Source organism: Leuciscus leuciscus (genome assembly GCF_965113295.1).
Source record: "Leuciscus leuciscus genome assembly, chromosome: 11".
Classification (NCBI taxonomy): domain Eukaryota; kingdom Metazoa; phylum Chordata; class Actinopteri; order Cypriniformes; family Leuciscidae; genus Leuciscus; species Leuciscus leuciscus.
In genome coordinates, this window is record NC_138735.1 from 18,188,892 (window position 1) to 18,214,904 (window position 26,013).

At 38.6% G+C, this 26,013-nt stretch overlaps 1 protein-coding gene and 1 long non-coding RNA gene across 7 annotated transcripts in view; one reads left to right on the forward strand and one right to left on the reverse strand.

Moving 5' to 3' along the window:
- The window catches only part of mllt10 (MLLT10 histone lysine methyltransferase DOT1L cofactor), a 54,214-nt gene that overhangs the window by 4,654 nt on the left and 23,547 nt on the right, over positions 1-26,013 (forward strand). For 3 of the 6 annotated variants that reach the window (XM_082183529.1, XM_082183530.1, XM_082183531.1), the window contains exons 3-11: positions 8,251-8,376; positions 8,969-9,023; positions 11,425-11,534; positions 12,593-12,696; positions 12,922-13,015; positions 16,997-17,086; positions 20,615-20,710; positions 20,825-21,137; positions 23,243-23,893. In XM_082183529.1, the coding sequence (XP_082039655.1) occupies positions 8,251-8,376; positions 8,969-9,023; positions 11,425-11,534; positions 12,593-12,696; positions 12,922-13,015; positions 16,997-17,086; positions 20,615-20,710; positions 20,825-21,137; positions 23,243-23,893 (1,639 nt within the window). The remainder of the gene's footprint in view (positions 1-8,250; positions 8,377-8,968; positions 9,024-11,424; positions 11,535-12,592; positions 12,697-12,921; positions 13,016-16,996; positions 17,087-20,614; positions 20,711-20,824; positions 21,138-23,242; positions 23,894-26,013) is intronic. The other 3 variants (XM_082183532.1, XM_082183533.1, XM_082183534.1) reach the window with 3 other exon arrangements.
- LOC309509043 lies at positions 1,056-8,244 on the reverse strand. Its single transcript, XR_014209780.1, has 3 exons — positions 4,937-8,244; positions 2,825-3,802; positions 1,056-2,446 (listed from the first exon to the last, which is right to left on the reverse strand). It is a non-coding gene; the product is annotated as an uncharacterized lncRNA (long non-coding RNA).

Consider the following 26,013-nt stretch of genomic DNA (forward strand, 5'->3'; position numbering starts at 1 on the left):
TTATGTCTTAAGTGAACATAAACGGATGGGAGAAAATAAAATGTGTATCAGTATATTAGAGTTGTGTGCATGAGATGCCTTAAAGTGACAGCAACCTAATATTTGCATCTGTCTGTCATTGATGTTAATCAAAAGAAAAAGAAAATTACTCACTGTTCTTGACTGAATTACCTTTTTGTAGCTTTAAAGGTAGGGACACACCAAATCGACGGCAAAGAACTAGCGCTGATGAAAGCCGACTGTGTTGTCGTCTGCGTCAGGGAAAAAATCTGTGTTTGAACACACCAAAAGGACTACAGGCTACTGTCAGCTAGCATGCACGTTCTGCGCCTGCATATAAAGGAGATAAGTCTATTTAAGCAGGTATATTCGTCATTCAAAAAGGGAAAGCGAAACTAAGACTGCAGGTATACAAACCATAAACAAAGGAGCGCTTGTTTACTGTTAGGGGTGTTGAAATTAATCGTTGCATTGAAGCAACAGTAATATAGGCTACCATTATCGATTATAGCCTACTGACGTTTCTCTGACGTCCTTTGTCACACGCGCGCTTCTCATGCTAGTGTAAAATGGTGGAGGGAGGCGATTAATAAAAAATGCACCCACTATTTTAAAATTTACAGCGAGTGTGTGCGCGAGTTGATTGCGAGTGTGTGTGAACGTTATTGTAACTCAAGTACACTTGACAGTTTCATGTGCTTTTAGTATTTACTAGTTTGTATTTAGTTTGTTCTAAATGGTCCTGTCATCTGTTCAGGCTTAAGTTTTGTTTGATGTTTGCTACATTCACGAAGTGTACTTTCTTGGAACAGATAAAATAAAAAGGGATATCTGACTGCTTGTATTCGACGAAAATGTAGGTATGTGCAGTAATATTGAAAAGTAAGGATGCAACGCATCGTGATATCGAATCGGTGACGTGATAATCGTAATCAAATTGAATCGTGAGACCAGTGATGTTTCACACCCCTACTGAACGGTTTGAATATCAATCATGCTGCTCCCGTTCTTTATTCCAGTCGGCTCATGATATTATGAAAGTATTTGTGCTTGGAACAGCCCTCTGTCTGTGCCATAAGCACCTTCTTTGCTTGCTTTCATCACTTTTACTCGTATTTCTCGTGCACTGATTTGTTTGCTGAACAGCCAATCAGAGTTCTCTCTCTCACCGACTGCCCGAAGCTGATTCTACATGTTGAATCGGCCAAAAAAAACAACCCACTGCATCCGGCTAGAGACAACGGTGCAGAACACACTGGAAAAACTGAGTTGGCCGACGCTCAAAAAACTGCCGACCGTCGGCTTGGTGTGTCCCTGGCTTAATAAGAATCAAAGCAAGTTTAATTCTTAGTGAAGACTATGCTGTGTTTTATTTTTCTGATTCAATTTTTGTAGTAGGCTGTTAGCTGAATACTTATATACTTGCATGAGAAAATCAAAGCGCTGATTGTTTCATTTGTATCTTTTCTATTGCATTTGTCCTGCTGTTTGTAATTAGGTTTTTGTTTTGTTTTTATTGTATTACTGACTGTTCACATATTTGCAATAATTTGTAAGGACTTTTTTTTTTACTTGCATTAGTTAGCCTAGTATTTAGAGCTGTACGATTCTGAATAAATTGTGAATCACAATTTTTTATTTATTTAAAAAAAGTTCATGATTCATTTGAATGAGTTAAATCATTCATTCATTAGGCTATTTGAATCAGCTTTTTGAATGAATCTCTTGAATTAACGATTCAACGACTCATTTTTGTGCTTCCCAAATGGAATGCTGATGTCCTATTAAGACTGCATATCTTGGCTGCCACGTCATCAAGTGCAGCTGATGGCCGCCTCAATTTGAAGGATCCTTGGAAGGCAACCTTCATTTTGCATCCTTCATTCAGCTCATTCTGAAGGATGCATCGAGTGTATCTTTCGTGTCCTTAAATCACTTACAATCCTTTGCACACATTCCAATTCACAAAAAAGAACTGACGAAAAACCAGTCGGCACTGAGCTTGTCTGAGTTTATTATGAAATGTAAGACAAAAATAATGTTTTCAGAGATGAAGGCATGTTATCTTTTGTTTTGGTGTAAAATAATCACTTAACACTAAAGTGGCAATAATGTAAGCCATTGGGAGACCACAAACAGTTGTCATTCACTCTATTGCGTTAAAGGGATACTTCACCGATTAGCATTAAGCTTTGTATCAGTAGAAACCCGTTAGTATTTTCGAATGGCCGTGCTTCCCTCTCTCATGTCCCCCTGAGATGAGAGATTTCTGTATTGTGTCTGTAAAAAAAACTCGGATGATGCAAAAATCGTCATTTTGCGTCATCGGAGGCTTTTTTGGTCTAGAGACTACAGTGAGTAGTAGGAGCTCGTTACGCATGCTTTCAACCCGCCCATAGGGGGTGGGATCTCACGATAAAATGGTGTCTTTTCAGTTTTGAGTCAACTAGTAGCCTAGTTGTATCATTTCTTTGATTCCTTTCTCAGGGGCAGTCATGGCCTAGTGGTTAGGGAGTTGAACTGGTAACCCAAAGGTTGCTGGTTCGATTCCAGAGCCGGTGGGAAATGACTGAGGTGCCCTTGAGCAAGGCACCTAACCCCTAATCGCTCCCCGGGCGCCACACAAAGGCGCCACACACTGATTGGTCTCTCTGACCAATCAGTGACCGCTGCTCTGGGTGTGTGTATCCACGTTTGCAGTGTCTGTGTGTTAACTACTCACTACTCTGCTCCTAATGTGTGTGCATTAACTTGGATGGGTTAAATGCAGAGGTCAAATTCCAAGTATGGGTTACCATACTTGGCCGTCACGTGTCACTTTCACTTTCACTTTCACTTTCACTTTCTTCCAATACTGCCCTCTGTAAGGTAGGCGTGGCTTGGGAGTGGCCTGTAGGGCAGCGAAGCAAGTGCATTCTGGGAGTTGTTGTGTTTCATCCACATGATGAAATACATTTTCTGGCTTTTCTCAGTCTAGAAGGCACCAACTTCTAAAATAATTTCACATTTCTACTACATAAATGACCCAACTTAAATACACATTCATCTTTCCAGCGGTGAAATATCCCTTTCATAAAAGGCCAGTTAATATAAAGATTTTTAATACAAAGTATTTTTTTCCAAAATTACATTTTCGTGCTGTGACCATGGTGTGCCGTAGCCATGCACACTTACTAGACTGTCTCATTCTAGCTTTCAAAGCTGAAGAGTCGTCCAGCCTAATGGCGCTTTTCCACTGCATGATACGGCTCAGCTCGGTTTGTTTTTCCACTGCAGTTTAGTACCGCTTCAAAGTGGGTGGGATTATAGACTGATCATAAGTTGCTGAAAAACTTCATTCCTGGTCGCCCCATCCAGCTCTCGCTGGATCCGCTCCTTGCTACCAACGAGAGGAACGTCTGCACCTCGTCTACTGACCACGATTCAGCCATTTCTTTTTTTAAAGTTTTCGTTTAAAAAATATTGTGCGAACAAATGATTCTGCGGTGGCTGTTGCTGACTATTTAAATCTAGCAGGTTTGGTGTGTCGTGTAGCAAATCCAACGACGCTGGTCGTGACGATTCTCTCTGACCAATCAGTGATCTGCAGTGTTCACACGTCACATTTTAGTATCGGTACGGCACGATTGGAACCTCAACAAAGGTGCAACTATTTAAGTGAGCCGTGCCAAGCTGTACCATGCAGTGTAAAATCACCAAAAAGTAATCGTACCATGCAGTTGAGAAGCGCCAAAGCGACCCGTACCGAACCATACCATGCAGTGGAAAAGCGCCAAGAAGCATCAAAAGGACTGGACACAGCCTTCAGGGCCTGAATTTCATTTTGGAAAATGGGGGGGAAATCCCCCCTTAGGTGAATCTTATGGGGGGGAATTTTTTATTTGAGGGGGGAGTTTAGACTTTTCTTTTTTTAAATTACAATTATCTCGCCTAAATGTATGCTCACTCATCGCATTTTTACAATGGGGTAATTTTGTTCTTAAGAATTTACACAACACAAGGAAGCTTGATTTCAATCTTTGAATTAAATTGAAAAAAGTAGCACAAATAAATACAATAGAATAAAGATACCAATAAAGAGAAGAGTTTTTGCTTAGGTCTAACACTAGTAGGCTATTCAGAAATACTACAGAGACTGAATAAAGTAATCAAATGTAAAATAACACTGGGTAGTATTTTAGTCCTGACTAAATTAAATACATTAATCCTGATTCCTTAAAATGAAAGCTATGTTTTGTTGTTTTGATAACCAAATTAATGACAGACACATATGTCTGCTGTCCCTTTAAGAGCTAGTGCATGGATTCTGTTTCATTATACGGTCACGTGCGATTTATGCTTATTTAAGACATAACCGACTGTGTTTAGAGGATAGCCTACTCACCAAGACCGAAATTGACATCATTTTCACAGTTGATCAACTGTGCCTGTTTTTGACTGTTAAAGCGATATAATCCACGAAAAATAACTTTTGTTACCCGCGAGCTGTTTGTGAGGCGGCTTTACTCTATGTGTGCAGAGAAACATCTCTCAGACAGCGCGCAAGTACCGAATAGTTTAAAATCGCGTGAATGTTTAAACTGGTAAGACTTGCAAATGGTAAACTTTAGTTACTCATGCAATGCTGGCCCGATTATGCAAGTGACAATTCCGTCTATCCCGACTCCCGAAACGCGAGAGTGTAGCTCTTAACGAGCTGATAGGAGACGCAGCACCGCTGAATCACTCACGCTGTTTGAGAAATCGCGTCTCGCAGACAGTTTTAAAATGACTGATTTGATTTTATAATCTGTGTGGATTAATTTACTAATACAACCTACAGGCTAAAGTGAATCAGTGTTTGCGGGAATTTCCCGCATTATAAGTGGGAGACCTGCGGGAATTATTAAAATTATGCGCAATACCCGCAATCCCGCGCCGAAATTCAAGCCCTGGCCTTCTATTTGAGAAGCACCCAAAAGACCTCACTTGTTTAATTACTGGATGAATTAGTGTTTTTGAATGAATCTCTTAAATGAATTATTCAAATGACGAATACATTTTGACACATACAAGTCACTTGTTGCCACCTACTGGTGTAATGATGTTGGTCCAATCTTCATCTGAAGCACCAAGTTCAAGCAGTTTTTATATCCTAACTATAAACTTTTATCCCAGTTCTTCTGTCATAATTTGAATTATTGAAAGACAGAAATAATTATACTGTGTGTGTGTGGTTAAAAAAAAGACTGTTTCACACCTTTACATGACATCTCTGTCTGGGTCAGAGGCAACGCCAACGCAGATTTGAATGTTTGCTGTGACTTGTCAATGGTTTAATAGACAGAGCTGAAATTTTGTCATTTAGGAATAAGATCACGTGGGTGTTTGAAAAGAGATCGCAACCTTTTAATGATTAATCGTGCTGCTCTACAATATGGTCATATTTTCATCAATTTTTTCCTCATGATCTTGTATTGATTACTTTAGATTAAATATCAATATTTTTGTGTTTTTTATTTTTGCATTCATATCATGTTCAACAACAGTTCAGTAATTATGAAGCAGGTTGTCTATGCATAAACTCTGAGACTACAGTTTCTCTGTTTGGTCTTTTAAAATGTTGGTAACGCTTTACAATAAGGTTCATTAGTTAACATGAACTAAGAATGAACAATACTTCAGCATTTATTAATCTTAGTTAATATTAATTTCAACATTTACTAATACGTTATTAATATCAAAGGTTGTATTTGTTAACATTAATGTACTGTGAACAAACAATGAACAGCTGTATTTTTATTAACTAACACTGGACAAAGATGAATAAATACTGTAACAAATGTATTGCCAAAATTGTTAGTTCATGTAAGTTAATACATTAACTAATGTTAACTAATTAACCTTATTGTAAAGTGTTACCAAAATGTTTTTTTGTTTTAAATCAGTGGCTGGAAGTGGGCTGAAACACTTAACCTTAAATCACATATTTAAAAATGTGTTCCAAACCATAAACGTGGTGTGTATGTATGTATATAAAAACTGTATGACTTGTCAGGACTCTTAGGCCTGTATGTATAACAGATGTTATCAGACTTAATAATGTGGTATTCAACTTTTTTTTTGACTTGTCTGAATGGTAAGTGGTTTAACCTGAAAATATGAGAATTGTTCTGTATTGTACAAAAAGCTTATTTATGGCTTAGACCAGGGGTAGGCAAGTTTGGTCCTAGAGAGCCGGATGTTCTGCAGAGTTGAGCTCCAACCTTAATCAAATACACCTGAACAAGCTAATCAATGTCTTCAGGATTACTATAAGGCTATAGGCAGGTGAGGGTTTTTTTCAGGGTTGGAGCCAAACTCTGCAGGACAGTGGCTCTCTAGGACCGAACTTGCCTACCCCTGGCTAAGACATAGCTTCAGAGTTCATATTTCTTTTTTTTTTCTGTCATTAATTGCATCACAGTTTTGACTATTTGTCGAGCATTTTCTGTCGTGTAGTAACATATGGTGATTACCGGTACTTGCAAATAAGAAGTCTGCTTTTTTATTTTATAAATTTTCACATAATATATATAAGAAGCAAAATTTGATTGATTGAATGCAGTGTCTCTACGTTTTTATTCAACATCCTTGTATTATGTATTGTATTCAATGATGGTGTCCTGAGTAATGACCCCTTTTCATAAAACATGCTATAGCTTAAAATACATGCCGTTCTAGTATGTATAAATGGAAGATGGTGGTTGGGGTAAAGGAAACGTAAATGGTTAGGATTGGCAAAGTTGTATTGGCAGTTAAATCGGTTTCCTTTGAGCTCAGCGATCTGATGGCTGTACATGTGACTTGTGCGAGCTGTCAGGTAGGCATGAAACCTAAGTGGCAGTTTAGAGCAGAAGAATAGTGGGTCACAAGAAGGGGAAACCTGTCACGTAACCCATTATGTGGGCATTTTTGTTGAAGGATCTGGATTCATGGCAAAACAAGGCATCCCACATAACACCTTTTATGAGGTTAGAGACATTATTCAATGGGAACTGCTCTTATTCTGAAAAGGAACAGGATTTTTCTTTGCCCTATTTTTAACCACAGGTTTGTCATGCAAATTTTTTTGGGCCTTTTTGCCACTTCTAACCAATCCGAACCCAAAGATTTGTGAAAATCATAGCTTGCCTTGCACTATCAGAAAGATTTCTTGCTGGAGCATTTTTAAAACTTGAAGCCTTTTTTTTTTGTATTCCGAAAGCATAATTGACCTATTGGTAAACCCCTCCCCTCGAATGCAGATGAGCCAATGGCAGATGAGTATCAGTTGCACGGGGACAGGAACTCGGACATCTTTAGGTTTCAGCGCCATAGAGAAACATTGGAAGATCCGAAGCTTTCATCATTTTTGATGGTGTTTATGCTACAAAAATAGTAAAACGATGTGCCTGAGGTACTTGTAACACTGATTCCAGGTATCCTGAGAGGATGGGCATGGGTATTCATGTGTTGAATCACTGTACAGTGCGCGCGTTCACCAGCGCGTTTCAAAAGTGTGATAAGATTTGCGTGAAAAAATACGCAATACGGCTAAAGCCGGTTTATTTAAAATATCACTGATGTGGGCGCAATAACCTGGTTCCCTAAGGATTCAACCCCAATCTCAATGAAGATGAAAACGTTCATTTTCTGGTTGTCATACTCTCATTAAGTTACAATTAAAGTTAGTGAGTCCATGCTAACGTACAAACCTAAATAGCTAACTGTTCTCACGTCATATACAGACTGGTCTATAATTCAGTGCCTCCATATTAAACTGGTTAAATGTAAATTTATTTAATCTTACTCTGCGGTACAGGTACATTAACAATGTTGATCCTGGATGTTGTTTTTCTGTGATCGTGACGACCATAACATGAGGCTTCTCCTGCTTGCATTGTGATCTGTAAACCCTCGCTTCCAAATTAATCTTGTTACCCACCATATTATTTTAAAATCTTTTATACATCCCTCTATGGCATATTTAAGTCCCACTCGAATGCTCCTCGATGAGAGGTGGTCCTTCTGTGTCCAAAATTGATCAAAATCATCTTGGGACAAGGTTTTCACACTGACAGCCGTTTGTTTGTCCGAGTTAGCAACAGTAACTAAGGGGGGGGGGCGGGGCTTACTGATAGGTCAATTATGAAACCAAATTGCTGCATTTGTCCTCATTCCTCCACTTACTAAAAATGAGCCCATTTTTTTCCCCTATTTGTGCCCTGCTCTGCCACTTCGTTCCCAAAGATTAAAGGGTGGAGGGGGAGAAAGCCGAGCTGGCAGATCCCTGAAGGAGGAGGACTGTCCACCACCTGTAACAAAGAGGAGGAGGACAGCAGACTGAGCAGAAGCTTAAAAACTTTGAACATAGTGGTATGTGGCAAATAACGGCATGGTTCCAAGCACAATGTTATGCCCCAATATCTAACCCTGTTCAAGGCTTTGAAGATGAGTGAAATGTCATAGTGTATATGCATGATATGCTGTGTAATAGGCCATGTGTCAGGTCCCATTTCCTTAGGACACTTTCAACCATCTGTGGTTTTTGTTGTTCAAAAAGGGTAGTAACTGTCTTTATTTGATCATTCGTCTTCTATTCCGAGGGTTTTATCTTCTTGTCCTGTCATTTGTTTCAGAAAACGGTTGTCTAAACCAGTTTTTCTCCTTTAGCAGAGCAGATCCTATTTTATCCTTGAATATAGAAGCAGCTCTTCAGGGTTGCAGCAGTGGGTTTTTTCCAGCTCCTGTGAACTATCAAAGGCTCTTGTCTACAGTTTCATTGATCACTTTTGCCAAGATGCTCTGTTCTCTAGTTTCAAGGAAGAAAATGATGTCTAACCTTTAAACTCTGCTTTAGTTTGATGTCCATGTCAGAAGTAGAGCTCCTGAGAGCCCTCAGAGCTGTGTCTGGCCTGCAGATAGTTGGATGGAGTGTGGGTTCATGTTATTTCTCCTCTTTTCGCAGAGGTGTGAGCTGTGTCCCCACAAAGACGGAGCGCTGAAACGAACAGATAATGGAGGTAGGACATCTAATTTTATGCTGATTGTTTTTACTTTTTGAGGAAAAAACAGTATTAAGCCTAATCTACATGTCATTGGCAAGAACAGACTGCAGTTACTCAGTAGATAAATATAGGCCAGTAGCATAAAATACGTTTTTGATGGTTGAGTGTGTAAGAGACAAAATATTTGATAAAATCTTTGGGTTAGCAGTTTTACTATTATCTCTCAGCCCAGTTTTATTGTGAGGTGATACAATGATGTGAAGCTCTTGAGAGGAACATATGCGCTGATGAGGATGACACCTTTCTATTTTGTCGCCTCTAATGAAAGTCAATGTAAAAATAAATGTAGTGAACTGATTATCTCTTCTGACAGCTTTAATTATCACAGAAATGCTACTGCTGAAAGGATATAATACTGTGTCTCATCAATAAGCTGTTAATTAGTCATGTCAAAATAATCTAATCTGGATTTCAGGAAAATTTTACAATGATTTTTATTTTATTTTTTACCATTTCTTCTTTTAACATCTAAACTGCTTTTGAATGAACCAAAAGTTTGACGTAGTCTTGGATTTTGTTTGGCACATGAGGCAGATTTTATCTGCTTATTTTTCAGAATAATTGAGCAAAGGGTGTTAGGAAGTGTGCGTGTTTGTCTCTCACCTTGTTTTTATGGGTGGGCGGTCTCAGCGGGGTCATTGTGGGGCTGAGAGGGGGCGACTCTTCTTCATGCTCCGGGTTCACGGCAAGGGCAGTTCAGAGACTGTAAACATGGCATGGTACACAGCTGCGGGACCATACCCCATCTTTAGGGGTGGTGAGCTGTTTAACGGCCATGAGGGAAACATCATTGCCCCAGGCTTATGGTTTAGCTGTTTCAGACCATGTAATCTCTTCTTTTTTTTTTTTTTGGCTTGAATTTGTAAAGCCTTTTGAAATGCTTCAAGATAAGCATTCCATGTTTTGTCATTATTTACGAGTAGGAGTGAAGAATTCTTAAACAAATTTTAGAAAGAGCTTGTTTGAACCAGATCTCACAAGTGAGATTTGAGTGTTCACGATTTGCTTTAGAGAAACCTTTACATTTCAGCCTACTGAGGAGTAAAACTCAGCTGCAAAGTCCTCCTCGTTCCCCAGACCAACACATGGAGAGGTTTTTACAGGTGTTGCTACTGTTAAGTTATGCAAACACAAGAATAATCCCAAATGAAAACACTGGAGCAGTGGCATATACCTGGCACAATAGCATGTTGAAACACATGCAAAAAAATAATAATCATCCCTTCTGAAATGTTCATTGACCATTGCCAGAGCCTTTCGGTTTTTACTGATGCTTTAGTCACCAAGATTTCACTTGTTTAACTAGAATCTGAAGAAACAAGATTGTTTGAGGACTTTATGCTAAGCTATAGACATCTTTGGCAAATCATTCTCTTTTTAAGTGTGCCACCCTTCTTTTTGAGGGTTTTAGAAGTTCTTTGGGGTGTGCTTGGGTTTTATTGCCTGGTTTTATAGGCTTCTGCTGGATTCTTGGAGGGACTTCAAAACAACAAAACCCACCTCCCTGTCCCTTTAGGCTGGGGTCAAAGACAGTTCATGGGTTCACCTTTAAGTTTAGGCCTGTTATTGTGCCCTTACGCTGGATAAACAGAACTCATTTGCTCAGGTTAATTTCAACGATATAAATAGCATCTGCTTCTTTTCACAAACTTATTGCAGAATATGGTCATTAAATCTAAATCAACTCCGCTTAGGGGTTTTGTGGTTGAGACAGTTGATGTGGGGAAAAAGTTAAGTAGTAGTCTGAAATTATGATATAATATCTATGTAGTGTACTTATGGCTGACACCCTATGGTTCAACACTTGGTCTAGACGCTAGGCAGGAGAGAATATGCCTCTGCCTCTTCCAGTCCGGGGTGTTTCGTCTTTGCGGTCACACTCAGCCCACATGCTTTAATAAGTGTTTTTCACACTGTGGAGGAAGCCAGGCGTGCCCCATAGGCATGACTGTAAGCAAACAAATGAACGTGGGCTCTTTTAAAAAGCAAAAACAAAACAAAAAAGACAGAAAATGATTGTGATAGTCAGCAGATACATATTCAATTTAGATGTTTCTTTCATTGCATTATCCATGTTTTTAAGCATCATATTTTTTATTATCATTAATAAATGAGACATTTAAATGTTATGCAGTTGATTTTATAATAAAAATGACTTGATTGTATTTAAGTGATTTGTATTGCTTATCATTTATTTATTTATTTTTGCCATTTAATGGTATTTTCAAGCACATTTTTTTAATGCAGTTAAACCCAGTTGCATCTTAAAAGCAAGTTCCCATAAAAATAAAGGAATAATTTAATCTCAGCTGTTTTATATAACATCTACTGATCATATATCATGTGTCTTGTTTAGGTTGGGCCCATGTGGTTTGTGCTCTCTACATCCCAGAAGTTGAGTTCGCTAATGTATCCACCATGGAGCCTATTGTGCTTCAGTCTGTCCCCCATGAACGTTACAACAAGGTAAGTTCCCTAACCTCTGAAAGACAAACGCTTATAGTCTGGATATCAATTGAAAAGCAAAGGCTCAACATAAGAGCCTCATAAATCAGCTCAGCAATGTAAACAGTATGCATGTAAGGAGTTTAGGTCTATACTGTGAATGTGTTTTCTTAAGGGACCAAGTGCTACATTTATCAATCTTGTATAAACATAGAATGTTGCTATTAATTATGCTACAAAGCTGAATGAATGAAAACTGAGATTCATGTTATGGGAATTTACACGTACGGTCTAAAAATGAAAAGAACCATCCATACTTATTTGCCATTGAATTTCCTAATCCATTAGGGAAAATGAAAAAGTATTTAAAAAAAGTCATTTTATATATTAAAATATTTAATAGGCTACAAATTATTTTATAATCTGTATACAGTAAACTGACTTGAAAATGACTGGTTTGTATAGCTGATGTGTTCTGATGGGTTCTGGGATACTTGCAGGTGTATGTGTTTACTACTGTGCATCACTGTAATTCAAGAGTAATTGCAATTTGCAAAGTCCAAACGTTTAGACGTTAGTTTAACTTTATGCTCAACCGTTCAGGGGTAAAAAAAACAATGTTAGACCAAGTACTTATGGGATATGCCATGACACCGTTCTTTCATTTTTTCATTTGAAAACCTAATTACGTTTTGTTTTCTATGGATGCCCTTCAATGCAGTAGATAAGTAAAATACAATCAGTTAGTGTTATATGATTTGGATTCAATACTGTGTCTGATGACTCGCAGGACTATGGAGCCAAGTTTAATCTCATGCTTGAAATAGTGGGTTTAAAATCTGGGATAAAATAGATTCAGCTCTGTTGGTAATTGAGTCCTCACTGTGAGCCAATTTAAAATGGCATGGTTATCACTTGCCTAATAATCGAGGCGCTGGGAAGGGCGGCTTCTGAGAGACTTGTTAAATTGGTAGAGCCTTCACGCTAAACAAGCTGTGGGCCGTGCAGCAATGCATTATATACCATAATAACTGCTTTCTGTATGAGGAATCACTTTGGTGACTGTTTTTTCTTTCTAGACATGCTACATCTGTGAAGAACAGGGCCGTGAGAGCAAAGCTGCTTCTGGAGCCTGCATGACATGCAATAAACATGGCTGCCGACAGGCCTTTCATGTCACGTGGTGAGTTGCAGAGCCCTAATATTCCAGCTAATGGACCTCATAAGCATCTTAATATCCTTAATTATGTCATCTGTTTAATGGATCGGAATAGCAACGTTAACTACTAACTTTCCTTTAATCGAATTAATCTTTTTACTTTCATAACAAATTGTTGAATTATAACTGGTTTAATCTGCATTGTGTACAGTCTTTTTAAAGCTGCTTTTTCTTTGTCTTTGAATGTAGCGCTCAGCTTGCTGGGTTGTTGTGTGAAGAACAGGGCTCAGATGCTGATAATGTGAAATACTGTGGATACTGCAAGTACCATTACAGCAAACTGGTAAGAATCTGCTTTTTCTAAACCATATTATACTAACTATAACACCCTGACACCACGCACCGCTGCTACTGATCCCAAAGCATTCATGCATTTAATCACTGACAATACAGAAATTCTGTCATTTTGAATTAAACCATTAATGACGTTTAGGCTGCAGTACCGGAAATGTGTAATATCTTTACGTTGTGCATATACAAATAGATACGCTTCCGTTCAAAAGTTTAGGGTTAGTAAGATTTTATTTTTGTAATAAAATAGTTTTATTCAGCAAGGATGCATTAAATGGATCAAAAGTGACAGTAAATACTTTAATGCTACATTTAAAATATTTCTATTTCAAATAAATGCTGTTCTGTTGAACTTTTTTTTCTTCAAAGAATCCTGACAGACTATTAGTTTTCACATATATTAAGCAGCACAACAGTTTTCAACTGTTATAATAATAAGAAATGTTTCTTGATCAACATGTTAGAATGATTTCTGATGGGTCATGTGACTCCGAAGACTGGAGTAATGACTGCTGAAAATTCAGCTTTGCATCACAGGAATAAATTACATTTTAAAATATATTAAAATGGTTCTATAAATTTGTGACAATATTTCACAATATTACTGTTTTTACTGTATTTTTCTGATCAAATAAATGTAGCCTTGGTGAGCATAAGAGAAAAATCTTAGGGTGCTTTCACACTTGGTTCGATTGCCTGGTACGAACCAGAGTTCGATTGCTCCCCCCTCGTCCCCCTGCCCCCGCTGGATTGTTCACGTTCTATTATTTGGGTCGAACCGTGGTGTGTTTGCGTCATCAAAGCATTTACCCCTGTTGGATGGTAACGACGATGCAGAGAAGGTGGCAAAATGCATAGTGTTGCTCGCCTCACTTGTATATTTTGGTTTTTGAACCGTTGGTTTTGTTTTACAAGTATCAGTAATGGCACTTGCCGCGAATGTACTGCAAATGTTCTAAAGAACGCTGGAGTCCATTTGTGCTGAATCCGAGCAAAAATTAGATATACGTACATTCTCGCTGCTTAAAGTGCATCAGTCATGCTTGTCAGGAAAGTGAGTTAGCACACACAAACACAGTTTTATCAAATCTTACATCATTAATAGCTCTTCACTTCCACGATTTAGTATGATTTGCGTTCATATCAGCAGTGAACCGTACCGGAGTTCACATGAACCGTACCCCAGACCGCTCTGGCTCAGTTTGTGGGTGCTCACCTGAGTTCGGAAAAGAGTTCACATCATCCAAATGAACCGAACTCTGATGTCATTCGAACCCGGATGCGCACCAAAAGTGCTGGTGTGAAAGCACCCTTACAGTCCCCAGACCTTTAAACGGGAGTGTATATGGTTTTCCCATAAATGATATGTATTTTACTTGTCAATTAGCATTTGATGGTCATGGTTTGTGTATTTTGTCATTAGTGCTTCATCTATTGAGGTATACTTCATGTCTCTAGGGCATTTCTAAAGCACTTAAGTGACTGATTTTTGCATTCACCAATACATGAATCATGTTGAGCACATCATTGTGACCATGTCATCATTGTTCAAGCTGTTATTGCACATCTAGAATCGCACGTGAACTCACCAAGCTCTCGAAAAAGACACTCCCTCATCTGGAATATCTCTCATTTCTCGAATGTCTGGCACTCCTGGTCCAATTACAGCTGCTGAAAGCTGAGCTGTGGCATAAGCCCCTCGTCCACCCCCAGTGGCCCCTGCCGCCCCCACCTCGATCTCCCTCAAACCCTTTAACCCCTTAATCTCATTGACAATCAACAGCAACTCACTGGACCTTTGTCTGTGGCTCTCCTTTCCTCTCCTTCCCATCATCCCCCCTCTTTCCTGCATTTCCCCCTTCACTCTGTCTTAATACCCCTCTCTGAAAAAGCGGGCTAAGGTTTCAGAGAGATACAGGGACTGCCCAGTGGCAGCTCTCGGTGACAGCATAACGGCCTGTAGTTTTCTGTCCAGCTTTGCTCGGTCCTTAGTGGGCTTGAGTGTGTGTGTGTGTGTGTGTGTGTGTGTGTGGCAAGGGGTTTTACTCACTCCAGCCCTGGAGCTACACTGAGCTTTAGAGCCACAGCCCCCTGCTGCTTCTCAGATTCGTGCTGTGTGTGTGTCTATCCTCCCACTCAACAAAGGCTTCTCAGATACTGCTAGTCCTCTACAGGTTTTCTGAGTGAGGGGCTGGAGGCAGGGCCAGCGCTTTGTGATGTTCTCATAGGGGATTGTAATGAGTTGAGGATGGAGGGATAGTGATGTTTATTTATGTATACACCATTTTATTTCATTCAAGCACTTTTGACTACTCTGGTTACTGGGGAATAGACTCTAGAGTCAGTATTTCATGTCTTGTTTTTCAGATTGGTTAGTGTTGTCAATTTTATGCATTCATTCATATTTTACATAGTTTTTTTTTCATGGTTTCAGTTGGGCTTTTTGGCATCAGTAGTTTTTAAATATACATTTATATAACTATATTTTTTAAATATATAAATATACTCTACCATTCAAAACTTTGGGGTCAGTAAGATTTTAAAAAAATAAAGAAATTTGTACTTGCATTCAGCAAGGATGCGTTAATTTGATCAAAAGTGACAGTAAAAATATATACATTTCAAATAAATGCTGTCGTTTTGAATTTCTATTCATCAAAGAATTATGAAAAAAAAAGTATTATTATTATTTGTTTTCCACAAAAAACATTAAGCATATTATCAACATTTATAATAAAAAATGTTTCTTGAGCACCAAATCAGTATATTAGAATGATTGATTGATTGATTTGATTGATTGATTGATTGATTGAAGACTGGAGTAATGGATGCTGAATGTAACACTGCCATCACAGAAATAAATTACATTTTGAAATATATTAAATAGAAAATGGTTATTTAAATTAAAATTCACAGCATTACTTTTACTGTATTTATCAAATAAATGACTTTTCAAAAACATTAAAAAAAAAAATCTTACTGACCCCAAACTTTTGAATGCTTGTGTATGTTTATATGTTTGTATAAATACATATTTGACATTTGTAAATATATATATATATAAAAAAATGTGTCTCCCATTTTGTTAGAATAAAGTGACAATACCTTGCTTGTTTTGTTTGTTGTCATCCATTGTGGTGATTGCTCTATTGTACAGGACAGCATGATGTTTCTGCAGGATGTACCATGTCTCCCTGTCACCATGTTAATGGACTGACAGCATCAGCACAGTCTCGTGGATTAATAGTTCAATAGTGGGCTACTAACCCCTGACTTTTCCATGTAGGCCTTTGTTTCAGTGGGCTGCTGGTAAACAAAGACCATTTTGTGACCTGAGGTTTTTTGTGGCATTTGTTGTCAGTAGCAGCTTTAGAGACTGTTGTTGACTTAAAAAGAAATGTGGCACATTTTACAAGTTTTTTTTTTTTTTTTTTAGTTTGAATGTCAAGTTCATGCATCATGGCACAATGTTTTATATATTTTTTGCGTAAATATAAAATTAGCTGTTTCTGTTGGTAAATGGAGAATGATGTTGATTTGTAGTTTTATAGAGAAATCAAATATAAGTGACGATATTCTTTGACAGTATTCTTTGGCTTTCCTGAACTACATTTCCATAAGTAAAATAAACTTGGATGAGGACATGGCATTAAAATAAATAAATAAACAAACAAACAAACCTTGCCAAAGGTTGACTTGATTAGCTCATGCAAGTTGCTTTTGATGGAGTAACCATTGAATTATATATATATATATATATAAATAAATATAAATAAATAAAAATCCTGATTGGTTGTCATGACAATGTTTTTATTCTACAACTTCTTTTTCCGTAATTGTTTCCTATTTGCTTCCTTTGTCTCAGAACGGGCTATTTTCTTTGCTGCTAGAAGAGAGAGAAGTGAGAAGTAGGAAAAAAGGGTAATTGGACAGACTTTAAATGGTAACTCGAAGTTCCTTTTTCACCTTTTAGAGAAGGAGCAAAGGCCGTGGTAGTAGGGCTCAAAGCTTAAGTGATTCTTCCACTCACTCTTTGGATAAGCACCATGACAAGGAGAAGAAGGTAAGGCAGCCTCCAGATCTACCTCACTTCCTGCCATGTGTGATTGATGCCCCCCTCCTCACGACTTCAGACTATGAGGTTAACGAACAAAACCAAAAACTCTTTGTTTGTCCGAAATATGCGAGTTACACGAGCCACTGTCACCCTGTGCCGACCCTCACATGCACACTTTTTTTATCCCACTAAGCTTTTAAAGCCACGGGAGGGAGAAGAGTGCCTTTTATCACTCAAAGTAATTAGTATTTTGATGCTGCCACAAATTATCAACATAAAGAGTGCTGTATGCATAAAAAAGCATCCGTCATGGCCATTAGTTCCACAGAGTCTGTTTAATCAGTATTGATAGGTAGTGTAGTCATTTGTTCCACTAATTTTCTATACCCAGCCATACCGAATGAAACATGTAGCATTATTAGCCCTGCTCGCCTTTTCATTTAATTCAATTAAGCGTAGGCCCTGCAACACGGCCTCACATCAGTAAATGTGTACGTAACGGCAGAAGACGATCCGTAGTGCATGTATAAAACATGTTTGATTGTGCCTCTTGTCTGTATTTTTCTCTTTTACTGTAATAATGGTGGTATCGGGAATCCTAATCCAGCAGACCTCATAGTGTGAAATGTGTGGAGGAGCTCATCACATCTATCCATCGTCATTGATAATTTTCTGCCTGTCCCTAAGCAGCTCCCACCGGCCACATATTTCAAACACTCTGCCTCTGTACAGCCATCCTAATCAGCGATAGCTTGCCTGAATTGTTCTATTTGAACCGGGTCAGTAAAATAGCTCTGTGTTGATTTAACATTTATTCAAAAGTTTCATCGTGTTTTTCAGATTTTGAAGTTTGTTGGAAGGATTGTCATTTAATTATTATATATTTAATTGTCTGTTCTGAACCTTTTTTTCTAAATCTTTTTTTTTTTTTTTGTCATTTAATAATTCTGCTTAATAGTTGTTTTTCAAACAGTGATATATTTTTGACATTTTGTAAAAAAAAATATATATACGTAACAAGCTTACCAACCTACATATAAAGTCACTGTTTAATTGTAAAGTCTGCAACCACACATGCATTTTTTTTGTTTATATATATATATATATATATATGAATTTAAAAAAAAATTTTTTGCTATTATCTTATCTTTTAAAACAAATTCATTATTTTGATAATTATAAATAATTTTAAAGTAATTTGAAGAAAGTATTAGACTGCATTTGAGAAACTGTTACATTTATGTGCTTAAATGTAAATCTGAATGCTCACAATAGTCAGATGAGCACTTACAGCGGGGAGTGCAGGTCATTGAGGCTGTTGGTTATTTGACTCAAATTCATTAATTATTTGAATTTGTTTGAATGCGTTTGCATTGGAAATGCATACCAAAATGGAGTGGATGGTGCTCTTTTAAGCTGCTCAAAGACCGACTGTGCAGCCTGTGTAATCTAGGTCAGCGAAAGATTAAATATGAGATGCCATTTAAAGCCGTTTCTCCCAGAATTATTCTGATATTTAACATCTTTGCCTTATTCTGCATTGAGAGGGGTTGACATTAACAATGATTCGGGTTGGAGGTGTATTCTTGAAGATCGTGTTGTGAAGTGCTCTGTGCTCCGCCATGGCTATTGTTACGACGCCTGATTTGCATTAGCAAAGGGGGCCCATCCCCCCTACTCCACATTCCCAGGTCAAAGGTCGGGGGGCTCAGATGTATACCTAGCTAATTCCAAACCCCAGGGCCAAACAACAATAGAGGCTAAAAGCTTCTCAATTTGCAGCTAGTTCAGATGTGCTCTGAGAGGCCGTAGAGAGCGGCATCTGGGAATAAAATGATGTTTTCAATCTCTCTTCCTTCTCTTGCATCACATATCTTAAATTCTAATCTGTTTGGGATTTTAGCTTTGTTTTCTGGATGATTCGTTTTTTCTTTTGTATTTAAATTATTTTTTTATTTTATTTATTATATTTATTCATTTCCGTAGTTGAATTTTAATACTTAGCCTGAAGCCTTGGGAGTAATTTCTTTGTTCATCCTGAAAGAGATTTGCTACATTTCACTAATCTGCTGAAGGCATTGATGAATTATGATAAATGCCTTGGCATTTTTGTTCTCTCTCTTTTCAGTCACCTCTGCCTGAACTATTCATCTTTGTATAATTAAGATAGCTGTCGTCTTATGTCAAACTCTTTCAAGACGTTTATGTCAGAATTTTAATTAGACCAGTAAACAGCAGTTCATAACTGCATTTTGTCATTACATAAGGGTCTACATATCTAGATGGTTTCAGTTTATTTATTTGATGGAATTAAGATGAATGTTGTGCATTTTTCTTTTTTTCTATTCATAATTAGAGCCAAGTAGTGACATGATTTTTTTTCTCATACTAACACTGCCTTGTCAACACCTTTAGAAACAATGTTAATTAAGACTAAGAGTTTTGTCTTTGAATCCTTACGAAATTAGCTCTTTTCTTGTAGAGAAAATGTGGCATGACAAAGCTTTGTAATTTCAGTAAATGCTGTTATAATTTTAATTATTTTGACACTATTAATAAATTTGTCATTTTGGTTTTGTGGTTAAAAATATGTGATTTGCAGCATAAGCAAATAATTTTTAAACATAAAACCAAAACAGTGACATTTGTTTTGGATATGTAGGTTGCAGATGAAAACCAATAGCAATACATATTCAATACAAATACAATCTTTTCCAACCACTTAAAAAAAATTCCCAAGGTGCTTATTCAACACCTTCATTTCCAATGTGTATGATTTTTCTGTTCTAAGAAAATGGCATTTAAAATGGTATATGCAGGAAAATGGTAAATGGCGTAGAAGAAGCAGAAGCTCATTTTCATTTTCATTGAAAAACTTGAGCCTGAGGGCCACTGGAATTGTCCCCGTCACTTGCACAGAGAAGTAGCATAAACCGTTATGTTCAGAATAATTGTCGATTCTAACTGAGACAATGGCTGGAAGATGACAGAAAGGGGCAAAAAAAGATAGACGTTTGTATATCGCTCCAGTGGGGAATGTGTAAATATTCTCTACGAATGGTTCAGGATCACTGCATATTTTTACAGCCATGCTCTTAAGAAAAGAAACGGAGAGGTTGGAGGTGTTCGATTGGAGTGTGAGGTGTAAATTTGTTCACGCTCCCGTTTCTCGGGTGCAAATAGAGCTGTGTACAGCAGCACTAGACTGGGGTGTAAATTAAGCTGCAGTAGAGACTGGTCAGGCCTGCAATGTGAATCCTTTCCCATCCAGAGGAATACTTTTTATTTTTCTTTACAGGAAGATCTTCATGGGAAGCACAAGGGGCTCTCCTTGCTTAGATTGAATGCATGCTAACGATTGACTTTTTCAGAATGGGACTTGCATTGTTTCACCTTTTTGCATTTCCCATCTTTCTGTCTCTTTGTTTTCAGAAATGACAGTCTAGGCTAAAGTCCTTACCAAGCTGTACTGGCTTCAGTCAAAACCTTCTCTGCACCATCTTCATTAAGTTTTTTGTTGTTGTTTCATCACAGAAACATAAAGAAAGAGATCGCCACAAACCAAAGCACAAAAAGTCTTTGGAAATGACGCCTTCCCTGGTGCCAGCACTGATGGTGTCCTCTGAGAAGGTGAGTCCACCGGTCTGTTAGACTAGGATAGATGCCTGAGAGTTTGTCAAATGTCAATAAATAAGTGCATTCTAAGCCTTTTTGCCCATGTGTGCATTTCCTTCTTGGCCACAGAGCTACAACAGCAGCAGTGGCGGAAGTGTCTCCTCTATCTCCTCCACTCAGAAGCGACTGGATGACAGTGGAGGTCGTTTCACCAATGCCAACTTCCAGGAAGTTCCATCTCTCTCTAGTTCCAGCTCCAAGGATGGCGGCTCCTCGGATGGTAAGAGCTCGGACGGCAAAAGCAAGAAGTCCAGCAGTCACGGGACCAGCTCAAGCTCGGCGTCCAGGGGCCGCAAGTCCGTGCCAAGCAAAACCCACGGTCCTGTGGTCACCACGGCGACTTCATCTACGGCCCCCTCCTCGACCAGTCCTTTTCAGCAAGGTGAGACTGTCAAACATGCCAACTTTACTTTCACTTCAGATTGTTGATGAGGTGAATTGGTAAACACCCTCTCCATGTTCCTGAATTGAACGGCCAGATTCAAGTCTTGTGCCGACTTCCTGTGCGTGACATTTTGAGTGAGTCTGTTGTGACAGAGCTGGATGGAAGCCAGAAGCCGTAAGCTTGGCATGTGTGTGCGATAAGGCTGTCGTCTGGCTGGCTGCCGCTGTAATGTGGAGCGGAGAGTCTTTCCGAACTGGCAGTGCTGTGGGTGGCGTCTGTGTGTGTGTGTGTGCGCGCGTGTGTGTGTTTGTGTGTTATGAGGGAGGTTTGGGAGTCAGAGGAGAGAAGCATGTTCCCTTCCTTTCTGCTATCATGCCGTGATGGAGGGATTGAAGCAGGGGTCACGTCTGGAAAATTCAGACTAATCATTAATGTGTCAAAGTGCTGCAGGGGCCTCCTTGTTGGAGTTACGCGCAAACTTCATGGAACCTGGAAGAAGAAACAATGCAGTGTTTTCTCAGCAGAGCGCAATGAGATCAAAAGATGTAGGAGATTAACTATAGAGTCTAATCTTCTGACTGAGAGTGTCATATTCTCTGGGCTGTTGTGACAACACAGACCCAGCCACACAACTGTCCTGTTCGGCCACCCTGATGTAATATCCCAAGTATATGAGAGATTACAATATCAGCAATCTTTTATTAAATTGAGTCCTTTGTGTTTGACAATAACAGAGAGCTGTAGTAATATGTAAAGTTTTGTATATTGCCGCTTATGTGAATCTTGTTGTTGTTGTTGATATAAGAACGGCAGATAAAAAGTAATATTCTTTGAGTCAGGATTTAAGATTTTAAGTTGTGTGCTCTCTTTTCAGACAGATTTTGCTCATCTTCAGGCAGTAAATGGATAGCAGTGCTTAATCTAGGATCCGGCGATAAGATACAGCAAAATTCCTGAATATGTGTTTGGAACAATTACAAAATGCAGCTAGTTATCTATTTGTCATGGCAGATTTTTTGTGATATTGCTTTATCTATCTGTGTGTGTTTAAATGTTTGTGGGATAGACTTGGGGGATAGACTGCACAGTAAAATTGGGAAGTAAAGTCTCTGCAGCCTCTTGCCACAGCTGTGAAAACATGCACGTCAGAGTTGTTTCTCTGGCTTTGGTTAAAGGACGAGTCCTTGCCTGAGGCGAAGGTCTGAATGAACACCTAGATCTGGGTCACCGTTCTGAGCTGCCTACGTACCTGATTGTTTGGCTTCCTGCGAGTTTGACCGGTCCACCAGATTTTGAAATTTCCTAATTTCTTCAGAAAATAGTTTTCAAAAAATATTCTCAAATACTTTTTTTTAGAATTTTGATTCTGAAACTAAAACATTCTCATCTAAGAGGTAAAGTTAAGTCATTGTGTTTAAGTTTCATTTTTGAATGCCAGATCAGGAGAAAAAAAAAATGGCATCAGGTCATTGATCCTCCTACCTATTCAATGTTTTAGAGAGGGTTTTTTAGTATTCATTTCGGACAACTGATATAGTTGGAGTCAGTAAAAAATGTTCTTTTTAAATCTTACCAGCCCTTTTAACTCTTTCCCTGCCAGCATTTTTGAAAAAAGTTGCCATTATTTTACATATGCATCTGCTTAAATGTGCTTTCACTTGTTTTGATCCCGGAATTTCTGTACTCTTTTGAAGGTGTGTAATAGCGCTCCCTTACGTATAACTGTGAAAACACGGAAAACCGTCAAAATTCCATCAATGGCGGGGAAGCGTAGTTTCATAAATTACGGAAAATTCTGTCAATGGCAACGAAAGCGTTAAATGGTAGTGTATAATGTGGCAAAAGTTGCCAAACTATTATGCAGAGAATTGAAAATGATTTATACAATATTACAAGCTCTTAGTAAAGATGATTGTAGTGCTTTTGTCCAGTTTGGCATCAAGCTATGCTGTGTTTCTGTGTCCTTAAAAATTGAGGCTGCAAAAAGGTATTCGTTTTATGACCACATGCCACCTCTCTTTTGGTTTATGCTGACGGTCTGTTAATGTGGTTGTGACATTAAGGTGCACTTTTATCTTCATCTCTTCCTTTTTCTCTCTCAGGTCTTATATTAGGCAGCAGCAACAGCAGTAGTAAATCAGCCACTAGTGGGTCTGTGGTTCAACCCGCATCTGATTTCCTCAGCTTCTCTGATCCCAGCCTGAGGGCCGGCGACTCGTACACGCCTCCATCCTTTGGCCGTTGCCACGCGAAGGGTGGTGCGGAAAGCGGAGCCTCTGAAGGCATGATGCCTCTCAACACCTTCAGCGTGATGTCCCTCCCCCAAAGCTCCAGCAAGCATTATGAAAACTGTCACCCAGCTGGAGAGCTGGGTGGCCTGGCCTCCGCCGGCTACAAACGACCCCAGCCCTCCTCGTCCTCTTCCTCTGCGACATCATCTTCATCTACAGGCGAGGATGGAGTGAAGAAGAAGAAAAGAGGGAACTGGAGGAACCGGTATGGACCGTGCTTTACCACCCAGGACAGTAAAACCACTGATACCGGAGAGCACGGATCCACGATGCCCTCATCCACCTCTCCTTCGCCATCCTCCATGAGCACCATGTCCTGCCGCGGGAGCACTGTCAGCAGCACTGGAGGTGTGGGAGCGGTGGGTGCTAGTAGCAGCAGTCTGGGGATTCAGAAGTCCCCATCCCTCCTCAGGAATGGAAACTTACAGGGTATGACTGTCAGTTCCCCATCTGCTGGACCAGGTGAGCAGAGAGACCCATAAGATGCATTTCATTTGTTTAAAGTTTGCTTAAATTCAGCATGAAACTAAAATTGTTCATGTTTATTATGAATTGTTCAAATGTGCACTAATTCTCACTAATACGGAATACTTATTTTGATGTTGTGGATGATAGCAATATAGTGCATAACAATAGGGCTACACAATTAATCATATTTAAGTCATGATTTAAGATTTCTGCTGTTCTTGTTTACACATAATCGTCTTTGACATTGGCACATTGGTTATTTATCCTTTTTTTTTTTTTTTTTGACATTTCATTTATCTTGCATTGGAAACAAACCTCTAGCTTTCATGCTTTGGGTTGCCAGATGTCAAGAGTTAAGATCCCTCAATCAAAACTTTTCTCTTAAATGGATACGTATTCTTCCTTCCTAGTGTTTTACTTAATCATCCCAACGTGGCAACCATGTGTATCCAGTCTCTCTGCACTGTATAAGAATTCTGATGATCTTAAAACACAAACACACAAAAGTTTAGCGTTCTCTATTGAGATATCCTGTTCAAATGAATGTGTAATATAGCCAAACTGTGTCTGTTTCCTTCGTACAAGTTGACATTCTTTTGATTTGTGCTTACATGGAAGTATAAGAATTCTGTTGAAATTTCTCAAATGAGAATAATCATGATTAATAATTATGATTATAATATGAGCAACATAATCGTAATTATCAGTTTAAGCATTATCGTGCAGCCCTAGAATGGATGATAAAATCCTATACGACTTTGTCTAAATAAAAAAACTAATAACTAAAATCATTATTTTTAATGCTACACATGAATTTATTAATATAATGAATATATATATATATGTATATATACACATTGTACACATTATTTCAAAGGAAAAAAGTGCATATTTGCTTTGAAATGGCCACAGATGAAATGCACAATGCTTTGAAATGACCAAAAAAAATTTCTGAAGTCCCATCCTACTTCATGTTGACTTTGACCTCCATGGTTATGTCTATTTTTTTTTTTAGCCCATGTTTTTTTCTTTTTTTCTATCTTTCACATTCACAGCCTCATTTTTATTCCTTTCATATTACAAATGATGTCTACCATGACTGAAGTTATTTTTTTCTTTTTAATACATCTATACACTCTTAAATCCAAATATTCTCTCCCAACGTTCTTCTCGAAATTTTTCTTTCCTCATCTTTTCTTGTCTGTTTTTTTTTTACCTTTACTGTTTTTCTTTTTTCTTTTTCTTGGACCCATAAAAATGGAAGCATATAAAAAAAATGGGCTATCATAAATTGGCATGTTTTGGTCGATCTGAGATAATTATTTTTCAGGAATTACTCGTTGGAGGGTCTTTTCAATATCGCAGTCAGTTCAATTCCTCTAATTCATCTTAATCTTGCCATGAATTGCAGTTTTTTCCATCTCTATTTAAAATAAAAAAAATAAAAATAAAAAAATCCATTTGAGGTCCGCTTTTCTCGAATAGAAGCCTGGGAACCAGCATGATGTTGTTTTGGTCTGTGCTGAAGCTCATTAGGATAAAAGTGGATGGAGGTGCTCTCTAAAGTGCTTCCTCATTCCTACCTGATTGAGAGCTTAGAGTGGCCCGCTGAATCTCCATAGAGATGCACATTAACCTGTTGAGCCCGAGGGAGCTGGAGGAGGGAAGGAGCCCGTAACAGGCAATTAGTTAAAATTTTATTTGTTCCTCCCTGTCGTTGTCTTCGCTCGGGATCTAGAGTGAGCCGACATCACTTACTGGTTCAAGATAGTGTGTAGAAATGCCCTGACCCCTACTGGCCTTCCCGTTCACTGAGCTGGAACCAGAACTTGCGATCTCGGTCCACATACTACGTTCTTTCTCACTCATTTGCTGGCACTATCTCTCTCACACCTGCTAAATCTAGCCATTGACACAAGCGCTCCACGTACACATGCCAGCTAAAATGTTAAACGGGCCTTATCTGTGGCGCTGCACTGTTGCTTGGCAACCATCCGGCTTTTTTGTAGTTTCTTTCCTTCTGATTAGAACTTAAATCTGGTGTGTCTTTTTTTTTCCTCTTTCACTCCCCGCTATGTGCCGTCTCACTATCACCCTGTCTCCTCTCTCAAGGA